At 38.5% G+C, this 19,378-nt stretch overlaps 1 protein-coding gene across 10 annotated transcripts in view; it reads left to right on the top strand.

The window, feature by feature from the left end:
- The first annotated feature begins 754 nt into the window (after positions 1-754).
- PIAS2 (protein inhibitor of activated STAT 2) overlaps positions 755-19,378 on the top strand; it is a 117,825-nt gene continuing 99,201 nt past the window's right edge. For 6 of the 10 annotated variants that reach the window (XR_012380022.1, XM_073898252.1, XM_073898248.1 and 3 more), the window contains exons 1-3: positions 755-980; positions 13,518-13,606; positions 15,768-15,874. Coding sequence is in view for 7 of the 10 variants with exons in the window: in XM_073898252.1 (XP_073754353.1) it covers positions 13,531-13,606; positions 15,768-15,874 (183 nt within the window). In the remaining 3 variants the exon portion in view is untranslated. Of the gene's footprint in view, positions 981-1,329; positions 1,596-13,517; positions 13,607-15,765; positions 15,875-19,378 lie in introns of those variants that run through there. The other 4 variants (XM_073898255.1, XM_073898254.1, XM_025886419.2 and 1 more) reach the window with 4 other exon arrangements.

Consider the following 19,378-nt stretch of genomic DNA (forward strand, 5'->3'; position numbering starts at 1 on the left):
TTTATCAGCACGTCAGCGGTGCCATCAAGCTTCCTTTCATCTCTTCTGCCCTCGGCATTTCATCTTTCCTAGCTATCTGATTTCCCTGACCCCTCGACTTTTTAAAAACCAGGGTTCTCCTGAGCGCTCTGATTTCGCTCTCTTATTTCACGGCTCCATAGTCCCACCGCCCAACTCTCTCAACTCTGCAGTCCATGACATTCAGTCGCCCTTCAAAGTCAGAAGGAATCAGCCAGGTTAGTACTTGGAGGATATTACCAAATCCAAAGAGGTCTCACCAATCCTGCACCATTAGATAGGAACAATAGCTTACCCAACACCCACATTTAGATTGTTCCGCCACTACTCTGGGGGATGGTTTTATTTGCGGCTGCTTTCCTCCAGCTACAGCCACCGTGTGGAAGAACACCGTTAGAATTTTCCCGAAATGTTGCTGTCTCGGAGCCCCGGGCACCTCTTCTTTCTCTCCGCCAATCCCCCGGGCCAGGCCCTCCTCCAGGCCGCCGGGTAACGCTGCAGTCGCGCCAGCGCTTCCAGGGGAGGGAAGCGCCGCGCGGGGAGAAGGGCAAGGCCACAGGCTCCGCGCCTGAAGGCGTGCGGGAGGCCCGCAGGCCGCGGGAGAGGGCGGGAGCTGACGCTCGGCGAACGCAGCGCGCAGCGAGCCGGGGCGGAAGACGTGGGCGGAAGGTGGTGGACCGGGTGGGCTGGGTGGGCGCCGGAGGGCGGAGCCCGCGCGCGCCGGGGGCGGGGCTTCCGCGCCGGTCACGTGACAGGTCCGGCGGCGGCGGCAGCGGCGGCAGCGGCAGCGGCGGCGGCGGCCGCGGCGTCTTCAGAGGCGCCCAGTGCAGGATGGTGCTGGAGGCGGCGGCGGCGGCCGTGGTGGCGGCGGCGTCGTTGGCGGCAGCGGGAGGGGGTGCTGTGGCGGCATCGGCGGCGGCGCCCGCGGGTGGTGTAAAATGGCGGATTTCGAGGAGTTGAGGGTAAGCGGGGGCGCGGGAGTGGAGAGTGGAGGCCGCGGGGGAGGGGAGGGGAGGCGGGGAAGCCGCAGCGTCGCCGCCCGCCACCTTCTTGTTTCGCGGGGACGAGTTGGCGGAGCCGCGAGCTCCGGCCCGAGTGCGAGCGAGCGCCCGCCTGGGCGGGCGCGGGCGGGGGAGGGGAGCCAGGCGGCGGAGGACGCCTGGGCCGCGCGGGGGCGGCAGGCCCGGGGCGCGGGCGAGCTGCCGGTGGGTCCCGCCGGGGGTTCGCACACCTGGCGTGGGGCGGGGGCCGCCGTCGGGAGGGGCTCAGGGGGACTCGACCTTCTCGTGTAAGGGCTGAGGTGGGAAGCGGGATTTGCTTTTCCACCTTCATGGGGTGTACGTGTGTGTGGCGATTCAGAAGTCTACACGTTACTCACTTGGTGGGAGACTATTTTGTGAAACGTGAAGTTGCCTTTAGGAATCCTCGTCTTATGGCTGATGCTACCGTTTAGTAAGATCTGTCACGAGAAAGGCCCCTTCCTTCTACCAGTGCTTCCTCTTCGAGAGAAGCCTGGTCTTTTGGGATCACTGCCTTTAATAATCGACCTTAAACCTTGATATTTTCTTAGTGCCATGGTAAGACACCCGCAAAGGCCGTGTTGTCATGAGGTTTGTGAACTCGTTTTGCTCTTGAGGGAAAACATTTCTCTTTCTAGCCTTAGAACAAGGTGAAAACTTTATTGTTGATATCTTTGAACTGTAGAGGTTTGAAAATGGGTGTGCTGGGGGTGGAACGGAAAAGATATTTTTCCCTGGGCTGATAACCTTCAGAGTCCTCAACTGAAACTAAACTGTGGTAAACGAACAGGCTTTATTTTTTATGGATCGCTGAATTACTGGCGACAGAAATGGAATACCTAGGGACGGAAACCCTGATTTAAAAAAAAAAAGTCAAAGTGTAGATGAATGTGAACTTGAAATTAACGGCATTCCTTTTGCATAACAGAGGTATGATGTTAGGGTTACTTTCTGGAATAAGAAGGAAGAGGAGGGCGCCTGGGTGGCTCAGTTGGTTGAGCGACTGCCTTCGGCTCGGGTCGTGATCCTGGAGTCCCGGGATCGAGTCCCGCGTCGGGCTCCCTGCTCGGCGGGGAGTCTGCTTCTCCCTCTGACCCTCTTCCCTCTCGTGGTCTCTGTCTCTCATTCTCTCTCTCTCAAATAAATAAATAAAATCTTAAAAAAAAAAAAAAAAAAGAAGGAAGAGGAATCCGGTAAAAGATTCAGTTTTGTATGTTTATTTTTTTCCGCGAGGGATGGAGTCGGGAAGGATGTTGGCTGCTCACCTCGCTGGTACGGTGGACATAATCAAAAGAACGTATTGGTGATTCCGATCTAAAGGGAGAGTGTGTTACAGTTTGCATAATACCTGCCATTTTCCCTTTTGTTTCAAAAAGAATAGTACATTAATGCATTTTATGCCTTATATTAGTTTATACAGAGAACCATGATAGTAGGTAAAGGGTATTCATATTGGTACGTGTAGGAGTTTTAGTATCTCAGACTGTAGAGCTTTTAACACCTGTGGAGCTTTGGAACAACCAGGCCTGAGCCTCAGCTGTAAAAATGAATGCATTAGGTTTAGGGATTGATTGAGGAGACTGAAGGTTGAAGTTAAATTTTTTTTTACCTGCAATATTCTCTTCATTTTTGCGTAGTAACGTCTATACAATTTATCCTCTTTTAAGGTTTTTTGTTGATGAAAATTTTTCCAAGACTTGCATTAGACTTTTATAAATGTTATTGGTCAAAGCTTAATAAAAAGGGAGGATTTATTTACCAATATAGGGCAGACAGGGCAGTCAGTGCTGAAGTTCAAGTGGAACTAGGAACTGCAAAGTGGTTGGAAACCAAAGATGCTTTTTTTCTCTTTGGGTCTTCCTGTCCCCAACCCCTTTTCCACTACCCCCCTTTATCTCCCCCCACCTCCTTTCCCCCTTCCCTCTTCTGCCTCCCTCACCTTGCCCTCTACAATTTGTTTTGTGGGTCAGCTTCATTATCTTTTTCTGTAAATCAGCTGTCTTTGCTTCTCCCTACACTTGATGGAAGATGGCCCCTCCCACATAGTTTACATAAGGTGCCCAACAGAGAATTACTGGGAAGAGTTTTCAGAGGAAGGATGTGCAGGTAGATGCTGGAAGAATTATCCACCTCAGTCTTCACCTTAGTTGCTCAGCAGCATCTTCTCCATTTAAAGATGAACCGTCTCCGTCCCCTGCCCCCATTTGGAACAGTGATGATGATGATGATGATGATGATGATAGGTATCCATTATAAGTGGTTATTACATACCTGGCTCTGGTCTAGGCACTTCACACATTTGTTTGATTCTCACAACAATTGTAATAGAATTGTTAGGAGAAATTGTCAGAAGAAATTGAGACAGCTTGAGTAACCTGACAGTTTGAGCTGGAAGACCTGGGATTTTTAACATCACATGTCCAGCTTTAGAGTCCATGCTTTTCAGAGTCTGAGCTATCCTGCTCTGTGTAGTTTCCTTCAGGTCCACGTGGTGCTGCTAGCCATCAGCCTGCAGTCTGTGAACTAAACGATGATAAATAGCCAGTGCCCTTCTTATGTGACATATAATAGTGGAGGGGAAACAGGACAGCTGACTGAAAATCTAATTAGAAAGGAGGAAAAGAGGAAGAAACATGTAGGGCATTCTAAATGGTCTCTGCTTCAGAATATATTCTGTGAGGGTCAGAGAGATCACCAAGTAAATTAAAGGACCAGGAGAAATGGCCAGTATTAGTTTGCTGGCTAACTTGGCAGTAGAGGAAATAGCCGACCTGGATGTCACATATATGGCTATCCATACTGCTGCTGAGAGGATTTCCATTATCTTTATCCATTATCATTCAGGGCTACTCCCTAGGGGCATGTATAACTGGAGCAGGTCACTTCTGGCTGGTGATGCCATCTCCTGTACTGGAGGTCAGGAATTCTGGGAAAGGTCATCCTCACTGTGCTTTGGTGACTCCTGTGCCTTTGCTTTGTAAGCTTAGGGTGGGGGGTGGGTGTTATTTGATGAGGCAACTTCTGTGGAACCTTAAGAGGCCGCCAGATGATTTTGGAGACTGCTGTGTAAGCCAATACCAGAGGTCTTGTCCGGTCATAGCAGAATATGGCAGCCCTACACTTCGCTGCTTTCATTTTAATAGAATACCAGCATACCTTTCTTCTAGTTCTTCTGAGAGAGGATCCGACTGGCTGAGCTTAGGTGAGGGTCCACTTCTTTTCTAATCATCTATGGCCAGTTTAGAGTCCTAGCACACAAACCTGACTCATGAGATTATCTTGATGGGTTGGGGGAAAGGAAGGAGTAAGTTCTCTGTAAATGGAAATTGTGGGCTGAGTAGTCAAGGATGATTTTTTTTTAAGATTTTATTTATTTATTTATTAGAGAGAGAGAAACCACATGAGAGGGGAGAGGGTCAGGGGAGAAGCAGGCTCCCCGCTGAGCTGGGAGCCTGATGTGGGTCTCAATCCCAGGACTCTGGGATCATGACCTGAGCTGAAGGCAGTCGCTTAACCAAATGAGCCTCCCAGGTGCCCGTCAAGGATGATTATAATAACACATCATGTGTTCCAAGCTTTCAAGGTGCTAGAGAAGAAATTATTCATTTCACTGGTTGCTTGTTTATAGCATTTATGTTGGTAGAAGTTTCTGCAGTCAAATGCTCTACCACTGAGCTATACCCCCCGGTAGAAGTTTCTGAATTAACCTAGTTTGCAAACTAACTAGTTGTGAATTAACCTGGGACAAGCTCATAAGATCTGATGGCTTCGACTTCTGTCACTGCCACCCTCCTTTCTCCTTACGAAAGTCTCTAGCAGAGCTAAGCACAGGGATGGAGCAGAGGCAGAATAGTCAGGGTTCTGAAGTCCCTCATTTCTTCAACCAGAGTGGCTTTTTTTTTTTTTTTTTGAGTTTTTTTTAGAGAGTGAGCTTGGATTTGGGGGGGGGGGGGTGGGGAGGTGCAGGGGTGGGGCAGGGTGGAGGAGCAGAGGGAGAGAGAATCTCAAGCAGACTCCCTGATGAGTGCAGAGCTCAACATAGGGCGTAGTCTTACAACCCTGAGATCATGACCTGGGCCAAAATTAAGAGTGGGACGTTTAATCGACTGAGCTATCCAGGCACCCCCCCCCGGAGTGGCTTTTTTACCCTTGTCTTTCTCCTCCAGTTGCATAATTGTATACTGTGGGCTACTGGTGCAGTCTTTTGGCAGTTCTTAAAAAGGTTCCTGCTGTTATTTAACCTGGTTAATCCACTCTCCTTACTTCTCACCACTCAAGTGTGGAGATGGAGGGGGATCTATTGCAGTAACATTCTTTTTTTTTTTTATTCCTTTCTTTAAAGGTTCTCTCTCCCTCTCTCCTCTATTCCTTATCCCCTTCCTTTTGTGCATTGAGTTTATTATCTCCATGTGCCTCAGAGAACGGGAGTGAGTGTATGTGCAGTCTTAGTGCCTATTTGGGCTAGTGAAAGAGTGAGTGATCATAACTTTCTTAATAGATACTGGCAAACCAAATGCAGAAGATCTTTTATGCTGAGTCTTAAGTAATTCTGTAACAGAAGATTTTCTGCCTAGAAGGCTTGAGTGTTTGGTTCTTTACACCTAGCAGAACTTGCCATTCTGGTAGCTTCAGGTGCTGTTAGGATATAGAGGGAGAATAGAAAGTTAATGGGGGTATTTGAGGTTAGAGTTCCTCATCCTTCATACTCCCCAACTACTGGACAAGTAAATAGATTAATAGATATGATAGATGCAACTGAATCCACCATGTGATTCTAAGTCATGAGTTGGACACAACTAAAATTTCAGGACACAACTTCACTTGAGATCATGTCTATGAAAGCACATTCAAAACTCAATATTTAACTTAAATAGATAATTTTTTATAGTAAACCAAGGTATTTTTAGCTATAGTAGATACTTTTGCATTTGTTTGCTCCTTGGGTCTGTGGCCTCCTTCCATGAATATCTTTTCTGATAAAGCTGACACTTTTCTAAATACAACATTATTCAGATGTTTCTCCTTTCTCAGAATTTTGTCTTTGTTTTCTTTTCTTTTTTTAAAAGATATTTATTTATTTGACAGAGAGAGAGACAGTGAGGGAGGGAACACAAGCAGGGGGAGTGGGAGAGGGATAAGCAGGCTTCCTGCTGAGCAGGGAGCCCAATGCAGGGCTTGATCCCAGGACTCTGGGATCACGACCTGAGCCGAAGGCAGATGTCTAACGACTGAGCCAGCCAGGCGCCCCTGCCTTTGTTTTTCTGGATTGGGTCTTAGCTACTTTATTTTTAAAATTTTTTTATTGAGATTTAATTTACATGCCATAAAATTCAGCGTTTTAAAGTGGTTTTTGGTCTATTCACAAAGTTGTGCAAGCATCCACCATCTAATTCCAGAACATTTTCATCACCCCAGAAGAAACCCAGTACTCATTAGCAGTTACTCCTTCTCCTTTCATCCAGCCCTCAGCTTCCAGTAATCTGCTTTCTGTCTGTGGATTTGTCTGTTTTAGACATTTCATAGAAATAGAATCATACACATGGCCTTTTGTGTCTGGCTCCTCTCATTTAACATAACCTTTTCAAGGTTCACGTTGTAGCATATAGCAGTGCTTCATTCCTTTTTATGGCTAATATTCCATTGTATGGAGTATACCACATTTTGTTTATTCATGAGTTTATGTATATTTGGGTTGTTTGCACTCTTTGACTAGTATGAACATTCATCTGTGTATAAGTTGTGTGTGGATACATGTTTTTAGTTATTTTGGGTAGTTATCTAGGGGTGGCATTGCAGGGTACACATGGTAACTCTATGTTTAAGTGTTTGAGGAACTGCCAAACTTTCCCCAAACTGCTGCATCATTTTACATTCCTACTAGTAGTTATAAGAGTCCTAATTTCTCCATATCCTCACCCACATGGATGTAAAGTGGTTTTGTTTTTTATTTCCCTGGTGACTAATGATGTTGAGCATCTTTGCGTGTGCTTATTGGCCATTTGTGTGTTGTCTTTGGAAAAATGTCTATTCAAACCTTTTGCCCATTTTTAAATTTTTTTTTTAAGTTGAAGTTCTTTATCAGATAATATGGTTTACTCCTTTTTATGGGCTGTCTTTTCACTTTCTTCATAATGTGCTTTGAAGCACAAAAGTTTTTTAATTTTGACAAAGTTTAATTTATAACTTTTTTTTTCTTGCTTGTGATTTTGATAAGTCATTGCCTAATCCAGTGTCATAAAGATTTATGTCTGTTGTCATATAAGGGTTTATATTTATAGTTGTAGTTTTTACATTTAGGTTGTTGATCCATTTTGAGTTACTTTTTGTTTATGGTGTGAGGTAGGGATCGAACTTCTTTTGCATGTGGATATCCACTTCCCCACATTATTTGTTGAAGGATGATTCTCCCTTGAGTTATCCTTATAGCTAGTCTCTTTTTATTCAGGTATCTGAATTTAAGAAATTGCACAGTTGAAATAAAAGTGATACGTGGAATCAGTTGGCATCATAGTCCAAACTATTCTCTATGAATGTTTACTTTGAATCCCCACCCCCAGTAATGTGACTTTTTTGGAAAAGCAGTTTGAAACAAATAAGAATTTTGTGAATTTGCAGAGAACAATATAAACCTAACGTAGACATTCAGAGCTCTCCATTTGATTATTCCTATAGGTCAGTAAAAGCTGTTGCAGAAGGTTGTTTTCTTCTTTCTTTCCTTTCCCTCCTGCCTCTTTTTTTTTTTTTTTTGACATTAGCTTTGGGGATGCATGGTTATTGACTGTATGACCTTGGCCAAATTATTTCACTTTTTCTTTAACCTGGAAAATATTTTTTAAAAAAATATTTTATTTATTGAAAGACTGTGCACATGTGTGCACAAGTGGGGGGGGCAGAGGGAAAAGGAGAGAGAGAATCCCAAGCAGGCTCCACACTCCATGCCCAGTGCAGAACCTGACACAAGGCTCAATCCCATGACCCCGAGATCATGACCTGAGCCAAAATCAGGAGTCAGACACTTAACTGACTGAGCCACCCAGGCGCCCTAATCTGGAAAGTGTTTTTGAAGATTTCTTTATTTTGCAAGTGTGAGAGAGAGCACTCACACAAGAGCATGAGTGGGAGGAGGGGCAGAGGCAGAGCTAGAGAGAGAATCCCAAGCAGGCCCTATGTTGAGAGTGGAGCCCCATTAGGGGCTTGTTCTCAGGACTCTGAGATTATGACCTGAGCTGAAATCAGGAGTGGGAAGTTTAACCGACTGAGCAACCCAGGAGCCCCTGGAAAATGGTTTTAATAATAATTTATATTCTTATCTCCATTCCTTATCGTTTTTCCCAAATGAAAGCAATACTTGTGCAGGTGGTTTAGGAGAATTCAGAAGGAAAAATAAAAGCCCTTCCTTTATTTCCCAGTAGATTCTACTCCTGATATAACTGCCTTTAACTATGTTTGGGTGTTTTTAGTTTTTTTCTTTAGGCTAATTCCTAAACTCAAAAACACATATTTTTCTGTATCTTGATTTTTTTTTCAATTCTGAACAGTGTCTTTTGCTTGACTTTAGTAGATATGAAGTTTAGATCATTATGTTTTCCACTTTTCCTAGCATTTTGATTTGTACCAGTTATTTTTTATTATTTTTTTTAAGTTTTAATTTAGGGGTGCCTGGGTGGCTCATCTGTTAAGCCTTTGGCTCAGGTCATGATCCCAGGGTCCTGGGATTGAGGCCCACATCGGTCAGGCTCCCTGCTCCGCGGGAAGCCTGCTTCTCCCTCTCCCACTCCCCCTGCTTGTGTTTCCTTTCTCGCTGTGTCTCTGTCAAATAAATAAAATCTTTAAAATAAAAAAACTTTTAAATTCCCATTAAGATACGGGGTAATATTAGTTTCAGGCATACAGTATTGTGATTCAGCACTTCAGTACATCAGGCAGTGCTCATCACAAGTGCCCACCTTAATCCCCATCACCTAGTTCACCCATCCCCCATCCATCTCTCCTCTGGTAACCATCTGTTTGTTATCTATAGTTAAAAGTTTGTTTCTTGATTTGCCTCAGTTTCTCTTTTTTCCCCTTTGCTCGTTTGTTTTGTTTCTTAAATTCCACATATGAATGAAATCATATGGTATTTGTCTTTCTCTGATTTACTTTGCTTAGCATATACTCTCTGGCTCCAACTCTGTCATTGCAAATGGCAAGATTTCATTCTTTTTTATGGCTGAGTAGTATTCGTGTGTGTGTGTGTGTGTGTGTGTGTGTGTGTGTGTGTGTGTGTGTTTATGTATATACATACATACAAACAACGTCTTCTTTATCCATTCATCTGTTGATGGACACTTGGGCTGCCTCTGTAATTTGGCTGCTATAAATACTGCTATAAATACTGGGGTGCATATATTCCTTTGAATTAGTATTTTTGTATTCTTTGGGCAAAAACCTAGTGCAATTGATGAATCGTAGATTACTTCTATTTTTAACTTTTTGAGGAACCTCCATACTGTTTTCCAGAGTGGCTGCACTAGTTTGCATTCCCACTAACAGTGCAAGTGCCCTTTTGCCACATACTTGCCAACACCTGTTGTTTCTTGTGTTGCTGATTTTAGCCATTCTGAGAGGTGTGAGGTGATACCTTATTGTAGTTTTGATTTGCATTTTCCTGATGATAAGTGATGTTGAGCATCTTTTCATGTGTCTGTTGGCCATCTATGTCTTCCTCTACCAGTTACATTTTTGTTCCTAATTCTGCTGTCAGTTGTTACTAACTTTTTGTAATAGTTAAATTTCTGTTTCTTGACCTATCAGTTTTAGAGAGTATCTCTTCGGTTCCCAGTCTCTGAGAGGATTCAGCGCCCATCCATTTCCCTTTGTTTCTCCTACCTCCACTCTTCTCTTCCAGCCTTCATTTTCTATTGTGCTGTCAAGATTTTAGCATTTATATTATGGTTTCTAACACTTTTAAACTTTTCTGTGCTTCTATAGGAAGATTCTAGAAATTGAGTATTGGACCACCCTTTGTAGTATATATCCTGATAGAAATATCAGTCACTGTGAAACCAGATCACTTGGAGCTATAGAGGAACTTCTATTACTAAACCTGTACTCTTTAAAGGAGAAATATAATAAAGTTTCCTGCTTGAGTGAGGAGAACTCATAGAAATTATTTTTTAAATTTAATGTTATGTGTTCTCATATGCAACCATTTAAGTTTTCTTGAAGATAGGTTTTCTGGAGCTCTCAACCTTCCTATTCTAATTTGGGCAGCTTGCTTTCTAGATCTGCTGTGCAGCTGTCATCCTGGGATTACATTGCACTCCTGGATTAGGTCTTTTGCTTGACTCCCATGTCTTTTTTAAATTACTTTTTTGATATTACTGGAATATAATCTTGAGTAGTTGTTTTAGGATGGACATGTGATAAACAGTCTGATTTCTTCAGTGTCTGAAAATGACTTATTGGAAGTTTAGATATAGACTTATAAGTTGGTAATCAGTTTTTCCTACCGAATTTTGAAAGCTTTGCCCTAGGAACTTAAAACACCTAGTGTTGGTAATAGAGTTCCATTACAAATCTGATGGTTATCCTTTTGTAGTCACATTGTTTAAAATCTTGGTGGTGGTGTTTTTATCTTTGGTATTTTGTGACGTGTGTTTAGTTGTAAGCCTTTTTTTTCATTCTTGGGGGTTAACTTTTTAGTTCTAAAATTCTTCAGGTGTGGGGAATATCTTTTATTTCTTTGATAATTTCTTTCCCTCCTTTCTGTTTTCTTTGAGACTTGAGGGGTGAAATTTGGACTTCTAGATTGACATGTATTTGTATATATCTGAGCATTTTCTTGATTTTGTCTTTAATATAGGATTTAGTTCAGTGATTATATTTTTAGTTTATAGAAGCTTTATTCTTTCAATAGCAACTTGTTCTCAGTTTATGGGGAAAAATACCTTGAATTCTCTGAGGAAGCAAATTCCTTTAAAAAGATCTCTTGGGACAATTCTCTTATTATAATCGTAGTTTGTGTATTTGGCTTTGCCAATTTTTTTGCCCATTTTTGTATTGGGCCATCTATTTTTTTCATACTGATTTGTGGGAGTTCATTACATATCCCAGATAATGCAAATTTTTTAATATTTAAGTTATTTAGTAAGTACAAAAGGTTGTAACAGGTAAGGTATAGGTAAATAAACATGTATGTAGCCATCATGTAAGTTAAGAAATCGTTTATTTCATTAGGTCAGCAGGGTGCCCTTTCCTGATTTTATCCACAGAATGTAGATATATAAAATTATATTTTTATCTATGTATGTAGGTTTTCATATATTTAAAAATTTTATACAAATGGAATGATCCTGTATTTGGGGTTTTTTTGGTTAATTATCGTTTTTTATTTTCCATTGTATGAATACCAGTTCATCCATTCTCTTGTTGGAAATTTGTGTAGTTTACATTTTTTTCCTATTACAGATCCCCAATTCCTTATTCAAATTTCTGAAACACAAAATGTTCTGAAAATGCAAAAAAAGAAAAATTCTATAAACGTAATCTGCACTGATTTGACACTATTTGTGATTTTTATTGATTTCATTTAGTGTAAATATTTGTATGTTTCACTGTAGAAATTCTAGGAGTAGAATTGCTGGAATTTAAGGATGTGTGCGTCTTCAGCAGTACGGGATAATGCCACATTATTTTCCAAAGAGGATTGTATCGGTATTTGGCTTTCTCCAACAGTGTAGAAGTTTTCATTACTTAGCTTTCTTGCTGACACTTTTATCAGATTGAAAGTTTTTGCCAATGAGTAAAAATTTCACTTGTTGGTTTTTAATTTTTCCTTTTGAATATGTAATGAAGGTGAGCATCTTTTATTATGCTTACTAACATTTTCTAAACCCTTCTGAAATTCTTTTCTCTTGTCCATGTTTGTACTAGGTTTAAAAAAACTTTTTCTTGCTAATTTGTAGTACTACAATTTGATCTGTCTGTACTTTCTGGATTCTAATCTTTTAATCTGGGCTAACAGCACCATCACAGTGTCTTAAGTACTCCAACTCTGTAACAACTTTCACAAAAACAAACTTCTATTGATAATAGGGTATTCATGTAGGAAATACATGGATCATGAGAATACATCTGGATAAATTTTTTCAGTATAACCAAATGCAGATGAAGAAAACAGAACATTACCAGGACTCTAGAGACTCCCCTTGAGTTACCTCCCAGTGACTAATGTTTGTCTTCTCAAAGATGGTATTGGCTTGACAGTAGTCTTAGATTAGTTTTGTCTATTTTTTTTGAAACTTATATAAATGGAACTGTGTAATGTATATATTTTTTGTGTCTGACTTTTTCTCTCAGTTTTGTTTGCAAGACTCATTGGTATGTAGTTGTAATTTGTTCATTCCCTTCCACTAGCAAAATAATAAGAGTTCCAGTTGCTTCACATTCTTTCTTGTCCACTCTTTTAATTTTAAACATTTTAGTGAATGTTTAGTGGCTTTAATTTGTGTTCTCCTAATGAGTAAGGATGTTAAGCCCCTTTTAATATGTTTATTGGCCATTTGGATATCTTTTGTGACATGGCTTTGCCAATTTTTTTGCCATCTATCTCTTTCATACTGATTTGTAGGAGTTCATTACATATCCCAGATAACAGTTCTTGCAGGTTATATTTTGCAAATAATCTTCTCGTTTCCCGAGCTCTGTGAGTCTATTCAAAGATCTTTCCTTCTCAACCTACCCATGGCCCTTTTCTCTTTGGCAGATATTTCCAGGGAGTTGGCCTCCATTTTCTACACTTCCCTTCTTTCCACAGCATTGGTCTCTCAGGTCCTTGCTGACTTTATAGTGCTTCAAGTTTTCAACTGGTTGTTTTTCATATTACCTTCAGTTTTTAAATTTTCATAGTGAAGGTTGGTCTCATACAGTCGACTCAATCATTGAGGGACAAGACATAGGCCAACTCCTTCTGCCTTGTAGTTCTTCAGGGTACTTCTTGGCTGTTTGATCCTTTGTATAATTTAAAAATCATTTTTATAAGTTATAGACACACACAAACATGCATGATCTGTTGGGATTTTGATGGTAAATGCATTGAATCTATAAATCAATTTGGAGAAAACTAAGTTTTCTTAACCATGAACATTGTAATGTCCATTTATTTAGGTCTTTTACAATGTCTTTCATAAAGTTTTATAATTTTCTTCAACTAAGCTATTGCAAATATGTTAGATTTATTTTTAGGTACTTTATTTTTGTATCGAATGATAAATGGTATCTTTTCATAATTATATTTTCTACGTTGCTGGTGTATAGAAGTACAGTTTTGACTTTGTGTAATAACCTTGCTCTACTCCTAATTGTGATAAGTTATCTATAGAATTCTTTTGGATTTTTTGTGTAGACAGACCTATCTGTGAATAATGACCTCTCTGTTTCCTCCTTTCCAATTCTTATGCTTTTTTTTCTTTCTTTTTCTTGTCTTAATGTGCTGGCTAGGATCTCCAGTACAATGTTGAATAGAAGCGGTGATGGGGGCATCCTGATCTTGTTCCTGATTTTAAAGGGAATGCTTTCAAAGTTTCACAGTTAAGTATGATGCTTGCTGTAGGTTTATTGTAGATAATCTTTTCAGGTTAAGGATGTTCCTTTCTGTTACTAGTTTGCTAATTAAAAAAAGTCATGAATGGATGTTGAATTTTATCAAAAGCCTTCTCTGCATTTTTTGAGAAGATGATGTTTTTCTTTTGTACCTGTTAACAGGGTGAAATTTGTGTGTTTCAAGCATAAAGTCAATCCTGGTTTGTCTCTTTTTTCATTATTGGACTCAAGCTGAAGATAGTTAATTTAAGATTTTTGCTTCTAATAATTAGTAATATTGACCTATAAAAAATATACTCTTTTTCTGGAAGAATTTATGTAAGATTAGAATGATCTTTTATGTATTTGGTAGAATTCCCTGATAAAATTGTTACTGGTGTTTTCTTTGTGGGACACTGCTTAACCATTGATCAATTGCTTTGTTTATAGGATTGTTCATATTTCAATTTTTAAGCCAGTTTTGGTAGGTTATACATTCATAAGAAGTTATTTCATTCATGTTCTTGAATTTATGGTATTAAGTTGTTAATCTCTAATTTTGTAGTACCTGTAATGTCCCTTTTATCTTTCTTCTTTTAATGCCTTTTTCTCTTGATCAGTATTAAAAACACTAAAAATCTGCCAATTTTTTAAAGACTTTTCGAAGATCAAATCTTTGATTTTTTTTTATGCTTTTTAATGTATCCCTCCCCCCATTTCATTAATTTCTGCTCTTTATTTACTTTATACTTTTTTGAGGGTTTATTTTTATTTTTTCTCTAATTTCTTAAGTTGGCTGCCTTGCTTTTTAATTTTCAGCGTTTTAACATAGGTCTCCATTGTTTTCCCTGCATCACACAAGTTTTGATGTGCATTGTTTTCATTATTTTTCACTTGTGAGTATTTTTCTGTTTTTCACTGTGAATTCGAGTTACTTAAAAATTTTTATTTCCAAACATATGGGAGTTTCTTTAGTTATTGATTTGTAAATATGTTGTAATTTGGAAGCATGATACGTATGATAGGTTTTGAAATCTGTTAAGACTGGTCAGTTTTTATTTTTGTTTGTACTTGGAAGAGAAAGTGTATTTTCCAATTATAAGCACAAACTTTTATATATGTCTAGTAGTTAGGCTTGTTAATTCTGTTCATTCCATATGTTTTTAGAGAGAAATATGTTAATCTTTTAGAAGAATATTTTTTCCCCAGGTTTTTTTTATAGTTTTACTAATTTTTAAAGTACATTTTAAATTGTTGCTAGTACATGAAAGTTTAAGCTTATATTTTCTTGTTGAATTGATGCTTTTAATTTCTGTATTGACTCTTTATGTCTTTGAATGCTCTTTGTGTTAATGACTACTGTTTCATATTATGCCTGTACCATTTTCTTTTGGTCAACTAGTTTTGCCCAATTTTTAAAATTCTCCCTCCCCCTACATTTTTGTGTTCTTTTAGTTTTTTCTCTCTTGTGATTAAAAATATTAATCTGTTCTAGTAATCTTGGTCTTTGTAATTTTAAATTAAGTTTTTTATTAAGGAAATTGTCAACTTACAGTTGTGAGAAGTAGTGCAGACATTTCCTATGCTTTCTACCAAGTTTCTCACAGTGGTAATATCTTGCAAAACTATAGAACAGTATCACAACAATACTTTAAGAATATTGACATTGACACAGTCAAGATAATAGACTTTCCATCACTATAAGGATCTCTCTTCTTGTCATTTTTAATGCCACACCCACTTTCTTCCCATCCCCTTAATATCTCGGACCCAGCCATCTGTTTTTCATTTCTATGGTTTTATCTTTTACAAGAATGTTAAGTGGAATCATACAGTATGTTACCTTTTGGGCTTGGCTTTTTTCACTCAGCGTCGTTCTCTGGAGATTCATTCATGTTGTTTTATGTGTTGATAGCTCATCCCTTTTTATTGCTGAATAGTATTTCATGGTTTGGATTTGTTTAACCATTTACCTGTTGAAAGATATCCGTGTTGTTTGAGAGTTTTGGGCTGTTACGAATAAAAGTGCTTTAAGATTTCTGCATAGGTTTTTTTGTGAACATAAGTTTTCATTTCTCTGGGATAAAAGTACCCAGGAGTGCAATTCCTGGGTTGTATGGTTATTGTATATATAGTTTTTTTAAGAACCTGCCAAACTGTTTTCCAGAGTGGCTGTACCATTTTACATCCCTACCAGCAATGTATGGAGTGATCCAGTTTCTCTGCATCCTCGCCAGCATTTGGTGTTATCACTGTTTTTCATTTTAGTCATTCTGGTATGTATCTGGTGATACCTCAGTGAGATTTTAATTTGCACTCCCCTAGTGGCTAATGATAACATATTTTCATGTGCTTATTTTTTATCTGTATATCCTTATTGATGAAATGTCTCTTCATACCTTTTGCCCTTTTTTAAATTGGATTTTTTTTTCTGTTGGGGTTTGAGAGTTCTAGGTATATTCTAGATACTCATCCTTTGTTGGATAGGTGGTTTGCAAATACTGTTGCCAAGCCTGTTGATTGTTTTTTCATCTTTTTAACAGGGTCTTGCAGAGCGCAAGTTTTTAATTTTGGTCAAGTCTAGTGTTTATTTTTTTCTTTTGTGGCTTTTGCTTTGAATGTCAAGTCTAAGTAAACTCTTTGCCTAGCCGTAGTTCCTGAAGATTTTCTTTTGTGTTTTTTTCCTAAAAGTTTTATAGTTTTATTCTAACGTTTAAGTTCATGATCCATTTGGAGTTAATTTTTGTATAAAATGTAAGACATAGTTGGATGTATAATTTGCTTCAGCACCATTTGTTGAAAGGCAGTCTTTCCTCCATTGAGTTACTTTTGCATCTTTGTCAACTATTTTGGCATATTGTGTAGGTCTGTTTCTGGGTTCTCTGTTCTGTTCCATAGACCTATGTGTTACCTTTGCTAATACCACATAGTCTTGATTACAGAGCCAAGTTGTGAAATGGAATGGACTAATTTCTCTCTATTTTTTCCAAATTGTTGTCACTCTTCTAGTTCCTTTGCCTTTCCATATAAATTTTAGAATAATCTTAAATATAAAAACGTCTTAGTGGGATTTGGGTTGAAATTGTGTTAAATCTGTGTCCGTTTAGGGAAAATTGATGTCGGTTCTTTGTTGAGTGTTAAAAGCCATTGGAGAATCCATTCATTTAAATTTTCTTAGACTTCTTTTATTAACTTTTTATAGTTTTCAGTATACAAGTCCTGTATGTGTTTTGTTATATTTGTAAACATGTATTTTCATTTTTTTGGAGTGATTATAAATAGTACCATGTTTTTAACTTCTTTCCGTATGTTCTTTGTTAGTGTGTAGGGATGTGGTTGGTATTTGTGTGTTGCTCTTGTCTCCTGCAACCTTGCTGAACTCAGTTACTGGTTCTAAGAGTCGTTTTATAGATACTTTGGGATCTGCAAATACAGGCAATTAAAATTTTTTTTTTCTTTCCAACCTGTATGCCTTTTATTTCCTCTTGTTTTTTCCCTTATCCAGAACTTACAGCACTATCCTGATTAATATGGTGAGAATTGACATTCTTGTCTTGTTCCCAATCTTAGCTAATGCATTCAGTCTTTTACCATTAAGTGTAATGTTAGCTATAGATTTTTTTTGTAGGTGATTTCTATCAAGTTGAGGAAGTTCTCTGTTCCTGTTCTTCTGAGAATTTTTATCATGACTGGGTGTTGAGTTTGTCAAATGCTTTTTCTGCATTGACTGTTATGATCATGTGGCTTTCTTTTATTAGCTATTAATAAGGGTGTACTACCAAAAAAAAGAGCGGGCGTATGCTATATTGATTTCAAACATTGAACCAGCCTTGTAGTCCTGGAATAAACCTCACTTGGTCGTGGTATATAATTCTTTTTATGTATTACTAAATTCTGTTTGCTAACATTTTGTTAAGTGTTTTGGCATCTATATTTGTGATGGTTTGTAGTCTTATTTTTCATACTGTTTTTGTTTAGTTTTGCCATCAGGGTAATGTTAGCTTTATAAAATGAATTTGGAAGTATTCTCTCATCTTCTGTTTTCTGGAAGAAATTAGATAAAAGAAACTAGATGAGATTGGTGTTAATTCTTTAAGTGTTTGGGTAGAATTCTCCAGTAAAACCATTTAGGACTGATCATTTATTTTTTGGGAGTTTTATTTTTTTGAAGATTTTATTTGAGAGCATGAGTAGCAGGGGGAGGGACAGAGGCGGAGAGAGAATCTCAAGCCGACTCCATGCTGAGTGTGGAGCCTCATGTGGGGCTTGATCTCACGACCCTGAGATCATGACCTGAGCCGGAATCAAGAGTTGGACGCTTAACTGAGCCACCCAGGTGCCCATATCTTTGGGAATTTTAAAATTATGAATTAAATTTCCTGAGTAGTTGGAGGGGTATTCAAGTGATCTATTTCATATTGTGTGGGTTTCCTAATTTGTATTTTTCAAGGAATTGGTCCTTTTCATATAAATTGCCAAATTCATGTGTATAGTTCTTAGTATTCCTGTATTTTTTTGATGTTTGTGGGTTTCTGTGGTGATATTCACTAATTTTGCTGTTTTAATTGGAAAGTTTATTTCATTTTTATTTGTTGGGATTATTGGTATATTTGCATTTATCCTTACTCCTTCATTTTGTGCTATCCTACGTTTTCTGTGCTTTGTCTCCCCATCTGTTCTGTTGCCGCCTTTTGGGCTGATTTTTTTTTCTGCCCTCTTTCTCATGTTTTCTGCCATTTACATGTGTGAAATTACATTGTTTGTTTTGTTTTCTCACATACTCTTGGAGTTTTCTTGAAATTTTAATACATGTCTGTAAGTCTAAAACTATCTTTTCCTTTCTTACAGAATACTTTAAACTGCTTCCCACTCTGCCAACTTACATGCATGCCATTGCCGCACAGTTTTGTTCTCATTTCTTAGCCTTAAAAATCTGATATTATAATTTTATACAATAAATGTTTGTTTAAGCTAATCACTTTCCTCCCCGGGGCTTGTCATTTTCTTTGGTCATCGTTCTGCTATGTTAGATTCCTTTAGATTCTTCTGGTTCAGCATTGATGGGCTTTTTACTTTCCCTTCCCCTGTGTTAGACACGCTTTCTTACTCATGGCTTTTGCACCTGCTGCATCTGAGGTCTTGGAATGCTTTTCCTCAGATATTCTTTGGATGTCTTCTTAATTCTTCAGTTACTTATTCAGTTACCTCCTGAGGAAGACCTCTCTTTGAAAATGCAAATCCTTTATCTCCTTATTCTGTTTTCTTTTCTTCCATTATTTTTGTCCTTTGTATTCATCATCATCTGCCATACTATAGATTTTATTTTTTATGGTAAATTTTAATCTGTCAAGCTCCTCAACTCAGTCATTCATTGGAATTTCATTATATTTATAGAATTTAGGGGCATTGACATCTTTTCAGTATTTACTGTTTTAATCTAGTAACAGGATACATTTCTTAATTTATTCAAGGGTTCTTTTATGTCTTGTTTTATGTAGCTATTGGAAAATTTTTAAATTTATGCCTTTGCATTTTAGATATTGTTATTAGACTTTTTTTTTTTTTTTAAATACTGTTTTTCCTGATCAGTCACTTGAAAATCTGTTTGATGTATAGGTAACTCAGTGAATTTTCTTAACTTATTATTAGGTCTTATTTTTCAGTGGATTTTTAAATATTTTCAGTGTAGAAAGTTCTGTCATTTGTAAATTACAAATATTGCTTCTTTTAAAATCTGTATTGTCTAGACACTTTAGAATATTCTTAGATGAGAAAACATC

Source organism: Callorhinus ursinus, unplaced genomic scaffold, assembly GCF_003265705.2.
Source record: "Callorhinus ursinus isolate GAN/ISIS: 27379988/994484 unplaced genomic scaffold, GSC_fseal_2.0 scaffold11, whole genome shotgun sequence".
In the NCBI taxonomy this organism is placed as follows: domain Eukaryota; kingdom Metazoa; phylum Chordata; class Mammalia; order Carnivora; family Otariidae; genus Callorhinus; species Callorhinus ursinus.